This window comes from Nicotiana tabacum, chromosome 5 (genome assembly GCF_000715075.1).
Source record: "Nicotiana tabacum cultivar K326 chromosome 5, ASM71507v2, whole genome shotgun sequence".
NCBI lineage: Eukaryota > Viridiplantae > Streptophyta > Magnoliopsida > Solanales > Solanaceae > Nicotiana > Nicotiana tabacum.
Window position 1 is genome coordinate 164,619,752 of NC_134084.1, and position 17,500 is coordinate 164,637,251.

Genomic DNA, 17,500 nt, shown 5'->3' on the forward strand with positions numbered 1-17,500 from the left:
ACCTCTACTTGTGCAACACTGTCAACTTTTCTTCTGTTTTTCTTTGATGGTTCTTTTAACACCAATACTAATGATCATTCACTAATTTTCTCTGCAAACAATGGTACGATCTAGAGGTGTTGGTGATGCACAAAAAGGGAGGGTTGAATCCTCTCGGGGCAGGGTAAGAGGAGGTCAAGGAAGGACCAAATTACCATTAAAGGTCCAGAAATCGATTGGGAAGTTGCAGAAAACATTCAAAGTTGCGGATAGATCCGCATCCGATTCAGAGGGTAGTGGCTATGTCCCTTTTTGGAAAGCTTTGAAAGGGAGTCTAGTGCCAAGCCATATTCCCGCAGACTTCCAGGGGAGATTCCAATTGAGAGACGATCCTACACCCCCAGCTTCACCTACTTCTCCCGCTTCTTCTGAGTCGTCTGATGGCTTAGAGGAAAGTAGTGAGTCTTCAACATTAGCCTCTCCTACAACATCTCTACCTAGACAGGAACCAATTGATGTAGATGCTGAGATCCCTAACGACGGGAGGGGTGGTGACACCCAAACAAGAGGTTTGGAGAGAACGTGGAACCCTATGGTATGGAAAGAAAGCCCACCACAAGTTTCGGGAATGGTGGCCTCAGAGGTCACTCACACATGCGATGCATTTTATAGAAAAAGGATCTTCTACCCCACAACCGCAATGTGAAGAGGTAATTTGATGAAAGAGTGGGGTGGAAATTCTTCACAAGCAAGCTGTCAGAGGCCAATGAGCACTTGGTCAAGGAGTTTTATACCAACATTGCCCACATCAAAAGGGGTACCTATGTGACCAAGGTGCGGAATCGGAAGATCAGATTTGATGGCAAGACGTTGAATGATTATGCTGGGTTCAATGACGAGGACGGGTCCTTGTATTTAGAGAAGGTGGTCATGGATGAGTTGGCCCGCCCATGGCTGGCATCAGTGATTGCCCTCCCGGGGACTACTTCAGCTTGGCTGACACCTAAGGTCCCAATCTACAGGAACACATTGAGCTTTGAGGCGAAGGGTTGGGAGACTTTATGTGTAGCCGGTTAGACCCCACAACTCATGAATGTGATATGCCAGTCTCCCGAACTATTATAATGGTTTCCATCATGGTGGGGTACCTGATCAATTTCGGGAACATTATGTCCAGGGTGATCACCAGAGTGGTCAACAAGAATGAGAGTTCATACCCTTTCCCGAACTTCCTCACCATTTACTTGGAGGATCAGGAAGTCAAGGGAAGGGACTTTGATACGAAGGTGAAACCAATGAGACCATTCTCCTGGTACAGCCTTCAGGGTTCCGACAACCCTAAGTTCAAGGGCAAAGCCTCCACTTCCACTAGCCAGTCTGAAGAGCTAGGAGTGGTGGCCACTAATTCCGAGCCTCCTACTTCCATACCACAGCCTCCTTATGGACCATCTACTTCCATGCCTACTTCAGTACCTTTTTCATCAACTTACTCTCTCACTGCACTAAGGGTTAACCAGATTTTGTCCAGCATCAACAACTGGATGCACGCAGCGACATCAAAGCTGTTTGTCATTTCTAGCACAGTGGCAACTCAGTCAGCTCTAGTACAACCTCAGGTGCCAGCTTCCATTGAGGAATCACTAAAGGAGATTCTGGACAACTAGAATAAGCTCCTGGACAACCAGAAGATGATTATGGCCACTTTGGAGGCACAGGGAAAGGCAATCATGGACTTGAGCAAGCAAACAAAGAAAATGAAGAAAACTCGGGCTTCCAAGGAGTCGGTAAAGCTGCTGAGGAAGGAAGTGGACAAGATTAGATAAGCTGGCAACATCCCATTGGAGATACTATTGGAGGACCTAGTTCCAACAGCTCAGGCAGCACAGGCACCGGAGCAGGAGGCTGATAGAGAGCCTATGAGGAGAGGGGTGATTCCCTAGCCTGATGACATAGAGATTGAGTTGGAGGACCTTGAGGGAGGTGACCCAGGGACCCAGCCACATGACCCAGCCAATGACCCCATGTAGACAGAGGAATCATAGGAAGTTTTCTTTACTCTCTAACCCCTCTTTGATCTTATTTATGCTTTTAGCATTGAGGACAATGCTAGTTCTTATTTGGGGGGAGGGGGTTCCTATTTTGATTGATACTGGAATGTAATTATGATACTTATTTTTCATTATTGTTATTTTTCACTTTTGGTATGTATATAACTTTACCATTTATTTTTCACTTTTCGTTATTTTTCAATTTAGGTATGTATATAAAGTTACCTTTCCATATGTATATATTCATTCCCCTTTTATGTATATTTGTCTCAATCCCCTATTGTACATATTCAGTTTACTTTCCGTATTTTACTTTATAACTTCTTTTGCAATTTTCCTTAATAGCATAGCTTCTTGTTTTCATTTAGTAGTTTCTTTTTCAATCTGTAGCTTCTTACTTTTTCAAATTTTCGTGATCAATAAGCCTTTGATTTTCTTAATGCCACGGTTCTTTCCAAAGATGGAATTTGTATGAACCGGGTGGCTCTTCCCGATGATGGATGGCATGACAACCTTCTTAAGGATTTGAGCTCGTTTTCTTTATGTTTTTGGGTAAATAGTAGTAATAAATAAAAGTGTCTCAGGCAAAGCTTCACTTGGGCCTAACACATTTACCTTTGACCTTATGGTTAGAGACAAGTTGATTTGAAATGAATGGTGGCAGTTTTGACCTTTAGACTCTTGTGTTGATTAAACAAACATCGAGTGGTTTTTAGGAGCCATTTATTTTGCTCAATCTTAGCTAAGGTTGTTATGGGCCCTCGACTCTGTTCTCTTTAGAAATCCAATAGCTTGTGATGTGAGGTATTGATGTACAAGTCCAAGTTCCGTGTCAATAAGTCTACAACTTGCCCTGAATGTTTGTCTAGGCAAAATTCTAAGTGTAGCTCGACTTGAGAAATGATTATAGGCTCTTCTTGATCCAAATTGAAAACTTGAAAGCATTCATATCCCACCAAATATGATATCCTTAGTCAACCCCGTTGAGCCATAGCCCTTGTTCTTTCAATAATCATGATACATGCCTTTATCCGTTCTAAAATGACCCTCTCTTGGCACCCGATCTTTCCTTAGCACAATTGGCAAAATCATAAGTTTGGGGGGGGAGGGAAGAGGAATGCAAAAGTGATAAAAGGTACAAAATGAAGAAAAGGGAAGGCAAAATAAAAAGAAAAAGAAAGAAAAGACAAAAAGTCAAAAAGAAAGTGAACAATGTAGAAAAAAAAGGGATTCAATAAAAGCAATGATGAAAGGCTTGGATTGATTATAAAGGAGAAAAATGATTATCATGAACAAGAAAGAGTGACAGTGTGTCTATCTAGTCCCCTAAGGAAGAAGAAAATGTCTCAAAGAGTCAAGAAAGTGTGAGCCGAAATGAAAAAATGAAGTGCTTAAGGAATGATGAAATCTACATAGGCCGATATATCCTACCTTAAACCAAAATCCTTCATTACATTCCTGCAAAATCCCTATATAATTTCGAATTGAGTGAGCTTACATTAGTGGTGATTCATATGAGGGTCAAGCTTATGGTACTTAGAGCCAAACTTGTGACATTCCCTTGAGAGAGATGAGTGTATTTTTCCACAATCTTTGTTCTGAGTGCTATAATCTAAAGTGAGATTTGCTTATGGAGAGCAGAGGAGAAAGAGTTTGGGTTCCACGGAGACCTACGTAGTATAACGAGCTTCCTTGATGAGTTAAGTCAACTCTTAAAGCTCTTGTGTCGCACTAGAGCCATGGTGATAAAAAGTTTGTATGTTATTGATAATACATTGGTATTAAGGGTAATTGTTAGTCCCAATTGATGCTTGCTGAAGTCACCTTAGAACAGCTGAAATTCTTCTTTCTTTTACCTTGTGGAGGTGAGAATTACTTTATTTGCTTGAGTACAAGCAAAAGCTTAAGTTTGGGGGAGTTGATAACTATGAATTCTAGCCTATCTTATGCTCTCTTTTGCTTAGGTTTTGGATAAAAATGTGTAAAAGTATTCCCGAAAACTGACTTAGTGTGCTTGTTTGAAGGGTTTGGTCAAAATGAAGCAAGAAAGTCATAACCAACTCATAAAGGATTTAAACCTGCATAAGTTCAAAGCTGAGACAAAAGCGCTGACAGCGAAGGAAAAGAGCGACAATGGAAGGTGTATCGCTGAGGCGGCCATAAATACGCTAACAACGAAATTGAGATTCAGATAAGGCAATTTTGGGCACAACAGATACCACTGACCCCAGTGAAATAGTGCGGCAGCAGAATACTTGATGCGGCCACGGTGTTAAATCTGTTGAGGTCAAATTAAAGATTTAGAGGCTTGAAAATTTGAGCTTAAATAAAAAGCGCGATCTGCAGACATTTTACGCGGCCGTGATCGAAGACAACATTGAGACGGTCTGTTTTACGGGCCTAGCAAAATCAAGCCCAACCCCAGTTTAAAATGGAAGAAACGCGGTCCGCGCTTGCTTTTGTGCAGCTGTGAAAGTTCAAGCGCTGTGGCGCTCAGTATTGTGCTGACAGCGGAATCTCCGTAGGGGTAATTTTGTCCAGTAATTTCAGTTGTATATAAATAGAACTTTTTTAGATTTTTAGTTATCTTTTGTACCGAGGAGCTCGTGAACAGCCATATTTTACTACTTTGAGTAATTTTAGAGTAACTTTAGCTTATATTCTTAGATTTTAATGTTGCAATCAACTTTTATGGCTTATATTTCATCTTCATCTTTGATTTCTACCTTTATTATGAGTAGCTAAATCCATTAGATAGGGTTGTGACCCAACCCTAGTGTGGGTATATAATGGGTCTTCTATTTTAGGGTTTAATTATTTATGGATTAGTGATATTTAGCTTGATTCATGCTTTAATTGTAGTATTGGTGGTTGCAAACATTGATTCATGCCTTTATGACTTAGACTCTTCTTGAGAAAGAGGGACTAAGTCTAGAAAATTAGGCTAATAAGGAATTAGGGTGCACTCAAGAGATTGATAGCCCCAATTAAAGGGTTAAACCTAGAGATAGTAATACCCGACTTGAGCTAATTTTGCTTGTATTGTTTGAACAACCAATTGGGCTTAAGAAAGCCAATTAGGGCAAAGTCACTCAAAATACCGAGAGGTATAGAGTGAGTAATTATGTGTAAAGGTTATATCACGACCCCAAATATAACAAGCTTGTCCTAAATTTTAGATCCCATTAGATACTCGCCTAGGTATAAGTCACTTCCCTAGTGCTTTTTTATCACTTGAGAAAACTTTACAAAAATATTGTACTTAGTTTATTTTCAACAATCAATAGTATTGAAAGTAGAAGAGTAACAAATCCAAACATGTTTAGAAGTACAATTAAGAGAAACACATATAGCTAGATTAGATAGAAATCCAACTCCAAACCAATATTAACTCCCTATGAAAATCGATCCCGACCCTTCAGGTAAAAGCTGCATCGACCACTCCTCACCATTATATAGTGGTGTAGTGTTGGAGCCGATCAAGCACCTGTTGCCTCACCAGGAGGCTTTTTGTGCGGTTGCTTGTCATTATCTCTTTCTTGTTTCTTGGAAGTTTTGCTCGTTGCCGTCATTATGACACCTATGTTCCTGGTTGCATTGGAGTTGAGGCAGTGGTGGTGCGATGGGGGAGTTGCGGTGAGGGTGGTGTTTAAGTTGAGAGGGAAAGGAAAGAATGGGGAAATTGGGGCATTTCAAGTATTTAAAACACTTACCTATTCACACTGATGGGGACGCGACGCGTCCCAATTGGTTTTCCTCACTTTAGACGGATGCGCTGGTTGGCGCTTTAGGTAGACTTCACTGTCTCAAACACTTTCGCCCTTAAATTCTGGCACTGAGGGGAATGTGACGCATCCACTCTATTTTCCCATGCCTGGAGTCTTTTTTTTGGAATAATTACAACAAAAATTACTCCTACAAGATAAAACATATTAAGGAACTCCTAAAAAATCAAAAATATAAAAACGAAAGGGAAAATTTAGTAAATTATGAAAGCAAAATAAAAATCTTGGGTTGCCTCCCAAGAAGTGATTGATTTACCATTGTGGCACGACGATACCACTCCTCAAGCATCCTTCAGTGCAATTGAGGACTTGTGACGATCCACGTCACCACCCCAATAATGCTTGATTCTTTGCCCATTGATCGAGAACGTCCTCTCAGAATTTGGCACTCTTAACTTTATAGCCTTGTATGGTGTCACACATACTATTTTAAAAGGTCCAGACCATCTTGACTTTAATTTTCCAGGAAAAAACTTCAACCTGGATGCGTATAACAATACCAACTGGTCCAACACGAAATGGAGATGCTTGATGTGCTTGTTATGCCACCATTTGGTCTTTTCTTTGTATAGCTTGGAGTTCTCATATACATTCATCCTGAATTCATCTAGATCATTGAGTTGGAGCAATATCTTCTCACCCGCCAACTCCATATCCATATTGAGCATTTTGACGGCCCAAAAGGCCTTGCGTTCTAGCTCAACTGGAAGGTGACATGCTTTGCCATAGATCAACTTGTAAGGCGAGGTACCAATAGGTGTCTTATATGCAGTCCTATACAACCACAGAGCGTCATCCAACCTTGCAGCCCAGTCTTTCCTATTTGCACTAAGTGTTTTCTCCAAAATTTGCTTTATTTCTCTGTTCGATAGCTCTGCTTGCCCACTCGTCTGAGGGTGATATGCGGTGGAAACTTTGTTCTTGACCCCATATTTAGCTAGAAGGTTGTTCAAAAGTCTATAGCAAAAATGTGTACCTTCATCACTTATCAGAGCTCAAGGAGTTCCGAAACGTGTAAAAATGTTCTTCTTGACAAAATTAGCCACCACCTTCGCATCATTAGTAGGTAAAACAATGGCCTCCACCCACTTAGACGGCTAGTCCATTGCTAACAAGATGTATTTGTTCCCTCTAGACAATGGGAATGGTCCCATCAAATCGATCCCTCAAACATCAAAACTCTCCACCTTAATAATGTTCGTAAGCGGCATCTTATTTTTCTAGTGACTGTTCCAGTTTTCTGACATCGATCACACTTCTTCACAAATGAATGGACATCTTTAAACATAGTTGCCAATAGAATCATGCCTGTAGAACTTTTGCAGCTGCTCTATCACCACAATAATGTCCCTCATAAGGTGATGAGTGACAATCATACAAAACATGTTCCATCTCCTTCTCTGGAATGCATATCCTCATCAGGTATTCAGCACATTGCCGATACAAGAATGACTCATCCCAGAAATAATAATTTATGTCATGTAGGAATCGCTTCCTCCCTTCAGGTGGCATTTCTGGAGGAAGTAATCTGCTTACTATGAAATTTACATAATTCGCATACCATGGTGGCGGATCATATGTGACTGCAAAGAGTTTCTCATCTGGGAATGTCTCCTTAATCACCCTTCCTTTTTCCATATGCTCATGATTTTCTAGCCTTGACAAGTCGTTAGCCACCTGATTCTCTATGCCCTTATGATCACGATTTCCAAGTCAAATTCCTGCAAAAGAAGTGCCCATCTAATCAGTCTCTACTTAGCATCTTTTTTTAGATTAAATACCTGATCGCCACATGATTCGTGTACACGATCACATACGTTCCTACGATCAAAACTTGTCAAAAGCATAGACAACTGCCAACAATTCTTTTCCATCGTGGTGTAATTGAGTTGTGCATCAGTTAGGGTCTTGCTAGCATAGTAAATTGAATGAAACAATTTGTTCTTCCTCTATCCAAGCACAACCCCAATTGCTACATTACTCGCATTACACATCAACTCAAAGGGCAGACTCCAGTCAGGTGCGATAATGATTGGCACATAAACCAACTTCAATATCAGATCCCAAATGCCTTTACACAGGTATCACCAAACTTGAATGAGGAATCCTTATTCAAGGAATCCTTTTCTAGCAACATGCATAAGGGATTAGCAATTTTTAAAAAATCTTTAATGAAACGTTTATAAAAACCTGCATGTCCCAAGAAGTTGCGGATGCCCTTAATAGAGATGGGTAGTGGTAGTTTTTCCACTGCCTCCACCTTGGCCTTGTTGACTTCAATTCTTTGCTTGGACACTCGATGTCCCAATACAATACCTTCTTGAACCATAAAATGACACTTCTCCCAATTAAGCATCAGGTTAGTTTCCTCACATCGTACTAGCACCAACTCCAAGTTCTTCAGACAATTATCATAGGACGATCTGAAGACTGAAAAATCATCCATGAACATCTCCATGAATTTCTCCACCGTGTTGGTAAAGATGTCCATCATACACCTTTGAAAAGCCTTCGGTGCATTGCATAACCCGAATGACATCCTTTTAAAGGCGAAGGTGCCATAGGGGCAAGTAAATATAGTCTTTTCCTGATCTTCTGGTACTATCACTATCTGGTTGTAACCAGAGTAACCATCAGAGAAAGCAATAATATTCATGCGCGGCTAGCATGTCCAACATCTGATCAATGAAAAGGAGAGGGGAATGGTCCTTTCGCGTAGCCTTGTTGAGTTTGCTATAATCAATGCATCCCCTCCAGCCCGTCACCGTTCTGGTAGGTATCAACTCATTTTGCTCATTTGCCACAATTGTCATGCCTCCCCTTTTTTGGCACGCACTGCACAAAACTCACCCAATTGATGTCACAAATAGGCAATATGATCCTAGCATCCAACTATTTGATAATCTCCTTTTTTACTACCTCCTTCATAATAAGATTCAATCGTCTCTGCTACTCCACAGTAAGTCTGTATCCATCCTCCAGGAATATTTTATGCATGCAAAATGACGGACTAATTCCATTGATATTGGCAATAGTCCAACCAATAGCCCCTTTCTGTTTAATCAGAACCCGCAACAACTTGTCCTCTTGCAAATGTGATAATGAAGATGCGATGATCACATGTAAGGATTCTGAAACACCTAAGTAAGCGTATCATAAATGAGAAGGTAAGGCTTGAGCTCCAATTTTGGAGTCTCCTCAATAGATGGCTTAGGTGGTGTTAATGTCAATGGCATGTCCATTTCCTCAAATCTCTTCAACCCGTTAACATACTGACATGTCATGTTCAAAACTTGTACAATTTCTTCCACCAACTCATCATCCTTTTCTTCTCATCAGTTAAAGCTCTTCCTAGAGGATCTTTAGATACCAAGTATGGTGTTGTGCCTGCCAATTCATCATCCACAATTGTGATCATTGCCAAATCTTCATAGTGTGCTGGCAATTTAAGTGCTCGGTATACAATGAATACCTCCACCTTTTCACCCACTCTCATGGTCATTTGTACTTCATATACATTAATAATTGCGCGTCCCGTGGCTAGAAATTATCATCCCAAAATAAATGGGACTTCCTGATCAGGCTCGTAATCCAAGATGACAAAATAAACTGGGAATATAAATGTGCCCGCTTGGACCAGCACAACTTGAATGACGCCCTCGGGGCTGGCTAATGATCTATCTGCCAATTGCAATACCATCGTAATTGGTTAAGGAACTCCCAACCCTATCTGTCGAAACACAAACAACGATATCAGATTTATGCTCGCCCCAAGATTACACAATACTCGCCCAACCACATGTTTCTTAATTGAAATTTGAATTGTGAAGCTTCCTGGGTCCTTCAATTTAGGAGGCAACTTATTCTGAATTCTGGAACTACACTCCTTAGTGAGTGCTACAGGTTTGAACTCATTTATCTTGTGCTTGTTTGCCATAATTTCTTTGATGTACTTTGCATACTTTGGCACTTCTTGCAAAATGTCCACCAACAGGATGTTAATCTGCACCTGTTTCAAAATATCAAGGAACTTCTTGTATGCAACATTATCCTTCACTTTTTGCAATCTCTGAGGAAATGGAGGTGGTGTCTTCGCAAAAATTGGTTGTGGTTGCTTTGCCATGACCTCTTCAATTGGCTTCTCTAGTTCCTTTGCATTTTCTGATTTGACTTTTGTGGTGGGCTATTTTTCACTAAACGTCACTTAATTTCTCTTCGTCGAGGGAACTTCTTCTAATTCTGTCCTATTCTTAAATAATATAACATTAATAGGAGCCTTAGGATTAGCCTCAGTGTCGCTTGGTAATGCTCTAGCTAGTTTGGTGTTTTGGGTACTAGCAAGTTGCCCCATCTGTCGCTCTAAATTTCAAATAACAGTAGCTTGATTTTGATTATCAACCAAAATCTTATTGAGAATCTCCTCAATATTACCCATCGGATTCGCGGACTGATTTGCTTGTGGTGGAAGAAACCGTTGATATTGACCTTGTGGTTTGAACTGATTCTGAGCATCCTGATTTCCACCCCAGGAGAAATTTGGGTGGTTTCTCCTATTTGGATTATAAATATTACCATATTGAGTTTGATTAGCTTGGCCTCTATTAGCATTACCCACAAAGTAAACTGACTCTAGATTTGCTGGACATGCCTCGCTAGTATGGCCCTCGCTGCATACTTTGCAGAACATCTACACTTGTTGTACTGGTTGAACCTGTTGCATTGGTGGGAACTGTTGTTGGTTCTGAACCACATTCATCTTGCTAATTTGATTTGATAAAGATGCTACATGCGCAAATAGTGTTGATACAACATCCAATTCAAGTACCCCAATAACTTTATGGCTTGTGTGTCTGCCTGCTTCCCCTTTCCAATCTGGGTTGCTTTTGAAAAACTTGTTCAACATCTGTAGGTCTCATCAAAGCTCTTTTCCAATACTTGACCACCAGCTACTGCATCTACCACTATTTTTATTTCAGGGTGTAGACCTTCAATAAAAGTATGAGCTAGTACCTCATTGGTTTAGTTATGGTGTGGACAATCACTTAGTAGCCCCTTGAATCGCTCCCAGACTATATAAAGTGATTCACCTTCTCTCTGTTTGAAAGAAAATATCTTCCTTCTTATCTTTGCAGTTTTACCATAAGAAAAGAACCTAGCCAAGAATTTGCGAACCAGATCCACGATGCAATAGAGTCAGCTGGCTCAGACTTATTGGCCTCTTCCAACAAAGAAAAAAGGGAACAATGTGAGCATGACATAATCATATGTCACCCCATTAGTGATTTAGGTATCACTAATCTCCAGAAAATTCAGAATATGTTGTTAGGGGTCCTCGTGTGGTAGTCCCATGAACTGTCCACTTGCATGAAGTAGCTGGATCATGATCTGTTTAAGATCGAAAGGCCTAGTGATCCTAGGCTTAACGATACTTAAGGTGACATTAGCAATGATGGGCATAACTGCCTCTTATACCGCCAATGGATGTTCACCCGCCATTTTAACAGGAAGTGGAATGAGTGCGTGTAGATTATTTACTTCCTGAGCTTCTCTCAACCTTCTGCGAAATGCTCTATCAGGTTCTGGGTCAAAATTCTGTAGTCTATCCTGGCTTCTAACCCGTCACATTCAAGCAAAGTACCTGAGATAACAAACCAAGCCAAAAAGAATATTAAAAACTTAACTCGATGAGTAATAAAAGCATAATCTAGTAAACAATTAATTTCTAAGTCCCCCAAAACGACACTAGAAACTTGTTGCCCTAAAATCACACACGCAAGTATACGCAGTCAATCAAGTAATAAAGAGTGAGTAGAGTATCGTTCCCACGAGTATTTGTAATCAATTATCAACTAAATCAAGCGAATTCTAATTTATTAAGTCAAGAACAATTTCAAAGGATTTTTGTTTGATTAATTGTACTAACTACAATTGCGATTAAAAGGAAAACTAATTAATTACCACACTTGGCACGAAGATTTTAATTCAATGAAAAATAAGATTCCAGGGTCATGGTTAAGTAACAATCATGTTCAATTCTTCAATCAAATCGACTTATTAATTTAGCTAGGTTATTAACCTACAAGGACAATAATACTTGTAGAAATTTGACATCTTCTACTCGCCTATTCAATTTATTCTAAACCGTATATTTCTATGAGATTAGAGATAAAAGAACGCATTCATGATTTCTTGCACAATTGGCTAAGCATGGAAAATAGGTATATTTCTATCCGTATTCGCAAATCAATTCCCCAATGACTAGGTTCAAGATCGCGCTCTATTCAATCTTATTGCAATCAAGAATTACCTCTTTCAAGTTCAACTCAAGATTCATATATAGTATTTCACTGTTAGCTAAGCAGTAAAATAATTGAACTCAGGATATGAATAAACAACCCAATATGATAAATTAACTCGTCAAATCAATATTCGAATATCAACATTCATGTAAAATCATAACCCCAGAATAAACGAGTTTAGCCACTCATAATCATGGTAGTAATCTCAATTAACTCCCAAGAATACATAAAAATCTATAAAAGAAGGGAAAAGTAAGAACTCAAGACGAATTCTGTGGTTTCCATACTCTATGATGACTTTGCTTCCCAATGTGTTGGATGATCTAAAAGAGGCGTTTTTGACTTATATATTGCATACAAAAGTCGTGGGCCAAAGTTTTCCTTTTCCTTTTCCAACTCAACTTCAGGGATTGATGTTGAGTTGGAAGCTTCAAGTCTGCCTCAGCTTGAACTTTTCAGCATAAGATACTGGGGTGTATGCTTCGCGTCCACCCTTTGTTCCCTCATCCTTGCTGCGCCCAGGTGTGGATGCTAAGGTGGATGCCTTCTCCCAACTTCACTGCTAAGGATGAACAAAATGGCCTTCCACCATGATCGTTCCAAATGCTTTGCATTTTTCGGCCAAAAAAATAGAACTCTGCGCGATTTGCATATTTTAGTGTGCTATAGACCAGCGATAAAATTTGGCGTGCAACTCTTTGAAAATTAATGATTATGATGACTTATCATCCAAGTATTAACAAAAAGAAGTTCTAAAGAAAAAGAAAGCACTAAACGGGGGAGAGAGAGTGTTCTTCGGAAAGGGCGTTCAAACTTAAAATTATCAAAGACTTACTAGAGAAATTAAGATTAAGAGTATGTTTATACTAAAAGAATTGAAAAAGAGTCTCAAACTCTTAGTTTCTCTTGCCCATTCAAAGTGATTGTTAAAGAAGATTGTGGCAGAAGATTTGTTAAAGCAATTTGAGGCTTTCAATTTTAAGGAAGGAATTTGCAAAAAAGAAAAAAATTAATTAAGTTGACTATTTTGTATTAGTACTAAACTATAATTGAATTTTAAAAAAAGAAGCAGATAAAAGAACAAAATAAAGCAATTTGTTATTAAATAAAACTTACATTGTATTTAACAACAATAACAAACCCAGTATAATTTCATGATAAGTGGAGTCTGGGGAGGGTACGATGTACGCAGACCTTACCTCTACCTTCAAGAAAACAGAGAGGTTATTTCCGGAAGACCCCCGACTTAGGAAAAATAAAAATACTTCAAGAATTAGAAGCCAAAATTAGAGGTGTACGACAACAATGTCTAATTAATAACAACTTAACTGATGAACCACAACTAAGTTCAAGAAATAAGTTCCAACTAGGCAATCAAATGATTACTAAACGGTTATATTGAGCAGCATATATGATAGTTCAATTTTTGTACAAAGAGCAAACAAAGAGCAAGATTTCAGATGGATAACTTTGGCTTATCACTAAGAACAAAATAACCTCAGTCTACAATCTAATGTGCAATGAAACTTTGCTGAAGTAGAATCAACGGGAATATATTAGAAAATGCAGTTCCAGCCAGGATGATCACATAACCCTTATACTTTGTTCTCAATTTGTATGTGGTTTACTTGCACCTGGAACAGACCACATTAAGGACAAAGAGTGCGACCAAATATCAGAACTATCATAGTAACAGGCAGAGAATAACAAAAGGATACATGAGATTTATTGCCAAAGCAACAAAATGGTAAGTGCAAAGGGATGAAGGGTGGAGGAAGAGCAATATACAGAAACACAAGCATATGAAATTAGAAATACCACTCGGAATAAATGAACTTACAATGAAGCACGTAATTGAAAATTTTGTTGCTTAAAAGCATCATAAGTCTCAATTCCATCCGCCCATAATTTTTTCAAATCATCAACCAAAGGTTGGAGATACACATCTATATCCATACCAGGGCTTTTTGGGCCAGGAATAAGCAAGGATAATAAAATATTAGACTGTTTCATGCATAGCCATGGGAGAAGATTATACGGAATCAAGAATACTGGCCACATACTGTAGGCATTACTCATGGAACCAAAAGGATTAAAACCATCTGAAGCAAGTCCAAGTCTTACATTACGTGGATCTGATGCAAAATCCAAATGGTTCTCATCAAAAGTTTTCCATGTCAGTGAGTCAGCTGGATGCCTTAATACTCCATCATCAACTCGCTTATCTTTATGCCACCTCATATCTTCTGCGGTTCGTTTAGTCATAAACAATCGTTGTAATCTTGGGATCAAAGGAAAGTATCTAAGAATTTTCCTAGGAATTCCTTTCTTTCTCTTATTCAATTTACTTGAAGCAACCTCATTGTCATCTTCTCCTCCTTTCCGTACTATCCATCTTTTCTCACCACATTTAGGACATTGCTCAAGATCCGCATATTCCTTTCTATATAAGATGCAATTATTAACACAAGCATCTATTTTCACATAATCCAGACCCAAATCTTTAATAATCTTTTGAACTTCATAAATAGAATTAGGGAGCACATGTCCTTTGGGAAAGGCATCACTTAATAGTTTTAACAAAGAGTCTAATGAAGTATTACTCCAACCATGCAAGCACTTCATTTGAAAAAGACGCATTACAAAAGAGAGCTTCGAGAACTTTTCACAATCTGGATGTAACTTCTGCTCTGCATCCTTTAACAACCGATAAAAACTCTTAGCTTCTGCATTAGGTTCTTCATATCTAGACTCAGCCGACTCATCAGACGGATCATGAGTTATATTATCTATAGGAACACCGTGATACATGTCATGCAACATCTCGAAAGTGGCATCATCATCATTTCCTAAATCTGAATTTGCACTAGAATTTATTTCATCATCTGAAGATGAATCTGACTCACCATGATGAATCCACCTATTATATGTTGGATCTATACCCCACCTAAGTAAATCTATTTTCACTTCTTCTCGTGTTTTCCTACGCACATGGTTACAGTTAGTGCACGAACATTGAATTCTTAAACCAATATTAGGATTTGAAAATGCAAAGTTTAAAAATTGTTCCACGCCATTCAAGTATTCTGGTAATGCCCTATTCCTAAGAAGTATCCAACTTTTATCCATCATATAATAACCTACAAATTATAAAATATTAACTGTCCCTCAATTTTTTGCTGTCAATTTAGCAAAAAAATAAATAAGGAAAAGGTCAGAGAAGGACTGTATACTAAAATACAGTAAAAATAACAGCATATAAATTGAACGAACAGTGATACAAGCGAAGGAACACACTATAGATAAATAGTAATCAGCAAGACTCACCAGACTTTGTAGACGAGAAATAACGAAGCAAAGAATAGACCAGAACCAATTGCTCAGAGATGTAGAATAATAAAGGAGAAAACCTTGCTAGAATGGTAACTGAAATAGGCTAAGGATTAAGGAAAAGATAATTAAAAGGAAGAAACTGGTTTGCCGCTTTTCTTTGGGCGGAAAGTTGAAAAATACTAAGCTAAATCTTAGGCCACTAATCAAACATGTTGAGAAAATTAAGGCGTGAACAGAACTTGTTGAGACAATTAAGGGTTCTACCAAATATAAATTATTGCTAATTTATTATATTTTAAAACAACTATGTTTTCAAATAAAATATGGCAGCAACAAAAAACTTACCCAAAGCAACTAAAATAGTGGGCTAAAAATCCGGAAAAAGTGATTAACAAGAGAAAATTTTGGCGCGTTTGATTTTGGCGGAAAACTGGAAAATAATTAGCTAAGTTTTAGGCCACAACCCACCTATTTTGTAGGCAAAAATAAAGTGTATTGCCAACAATACAAATTTACTGTTGCCAATATCAAAGCAAAATCTCATTAATTTATTTTAAGTCATATTTACATCTGCAACTTATGAGGAAATCAGAGAACTAAATTTCAGCTGCTATTCCAGAAAAATTGATGAAAAACGTACCTTTTTGCAGCGAGCGGGGTCAATGTTTATATCGAAGCTCCTTTTCTTTCAATTTTTGCCAAAATCTTCCTCTAGTTCTCTTCAAAAATTTCAAATTCATGGCTGATGAATTAGCTGGATTCGTCTTTGACAAAAAAGAATTTTGAAAGAGTAATGGTGTCATCGAATTGGAGAATGTTGGGGACTAGTCTTTGAAGCAGAGAGCAATTGACATTACAATTACAAAAAGAAACAGAGAGCAATTTGAGAACGGTGTCAAAGATAGAATTCTTGGTAGCTCCGTCAGTGTAGGTGGCCAAAATGAAAGGGCAATGCTATTACACGTAGCAAATTAAAATGTGAAGGAATTGGATAAAGCCAAGTACACAGTACAATTAGCATTGCTTTTGGTACAACTCTTCAATGCAGTGGTTGGTAACAATGAACCAGACGTTGCTAAAAGTTCTACGATAAATAGCAACAATTTTTTAAAGTTGTTGTCACTTATTACATTAAGCCAACAACACTGTGATTTTTGCAAAAAATTGCTCCCTGTTATAAATATATTATATTATGGATGTTCATTTAGTACTCTGTTGTAAATAATCTTCCTGAAGAAGTTTATCCATATGGGACTCCACCGTAAATATGTTTATCTATTTAGTACTATATTGGAAATAAGCTTCCTGAAGAAGCTTATCACTTCGGTACCCGGTTATGGATAAACATTACCCTAGGTAGAAGATTATCCATACTGGGTATAATAAGTTTATCCATTCAGTACTCCGTTATGGATAAATATTGCTCTCAGTAGAAGATTATCCACAGCAGCTTGCGTAGCAGCTTACACAACAGCTTGCGTAGCAACTTGTAGTAGCAGCTTACACAGCAGCTTGTAGTAGCAGCTTACACAGCAGCTTGTAGTAGCAGCTTACACAGCAGCTTGCATAGCAGCTTCCTTTCTTCTATAAATAGAAGAGATTTCAGTTCATTATGTACATCAGTTTGAGTTCGAATAATATATCAGTTTCTCTCTATACTTGTCTTTACTTTACAGTTTTTATTTTATAACACGTTATCAGCACGAGACTCTGACATCTCGAGTAAATACTTTGAAAGTATTAGAGGTAAGAACTTTCTTTTCCTAAATAATGTCAAATCTTTCTAAACTTGAATTTGTAGCCCTGGATATATCGGGCAAAAGCTACATGTCTTGGGTGCTTGATGCTGAAATTCATCTTGATGCGATGGGTCTGGCAGACACCATCAAGGATAAAAATCAGGCATCAAACCAAGACCGTGCCAAAGCAATGATATTTCTACGACATCACCTTGATGAGGGCCTGAAAATGGAATATCTCACTATTAAAGATCCAGTTATACTGTGGAATAATTTGAAAGATAGATATGACCACCTGAAGATGGTCGTTCTTCCAC

At 38.5% G+C, this 17,500-nt stretch overlaps 2 protein-coding genes and 1 non-coding gene across 5 annotated transcripts; 1 reads left to right on the plus strand and 2 right to left on the minus strand.

The window, feature by feature from the left end:
• Nucleotides 1–6,093: 6,093 nt before the first annotated feature.
• LOC107780012 (uncharacterized) lies at nucleotides 6,094–7,686 on the minus strand. The gene is made up of 3 exons (XM_016600520.2): nucleotides 7,594–7,686; nucleotides 7,121–7,504; nucleotides 6,094–6,732 (listed from the first exon to the last, which is right to left on the minus strand). Exons 1-3 carry the CDS (start codon nucleotides 7,684–7,686, stop codon nucleotides 6,094–6,096), a joined length of 1,116 nt encoding a protein of 371 aa, XP_016456006.2.
• A 3,146-nt stretch (nucleotides 7,687–10,832) lies between these two features.
• On the plus strand, nucleotides 10,833–10,939 carry LOC142181325 (small nucleolar RNA R71). The gene has a single exon (XR_012709992.1). It is a non-coding gene; the product is annotated as a small nucleolar RNA R71 (small nucleolar RNA).
• A 2,482-nt stretch (nucleotides 10,940–13,421) lies between these two features.
• On the minus strand, nucleotides 13,422–16,561 carry LOC107780019 (uncharacterized). 3 transcript variants are annotated; one of them, XM_016600534.2, is made up of 3 exons: nucleotides 16,085–16,423; nucleotides 13,952–15,094; nucleotides 13,422–13,745 (listed from the first exon to the last, which is right to left on the minus strand). In XM_016600534.2, exons 2-3 carry the CDS (start codon nucleotides 14,932–14,934, stop codon nucleotides 13,736–13,738), a joined length of 993 nt encoding a protein of 330 aa, XP_016456020.1. In that variant the 5' UTR covers nucleotides 14,935–15,094; nucleotides 16,085–16,423; the 3' UTR covers nucleotides 13,422–13,735. The 3 variants fall into 3 exon arrangements, 2 of the variants coding, with proteins under 2 accessions (XP_016456020.1, XP_016456015.2); XR_001646731.2 differs by lacking the exon at nucleotides 13,952–15,094 and having other exon boundaries at nucleotides 16,085–16,561; XM_016600529.2 differs by lacking the exon at nucleotides 16,085–16,423 and having other exon boundaries at nucleotides 13,952–16,078.
• Nucleotides 16,562–17,500: the final 939 nt, after the last annotated feature.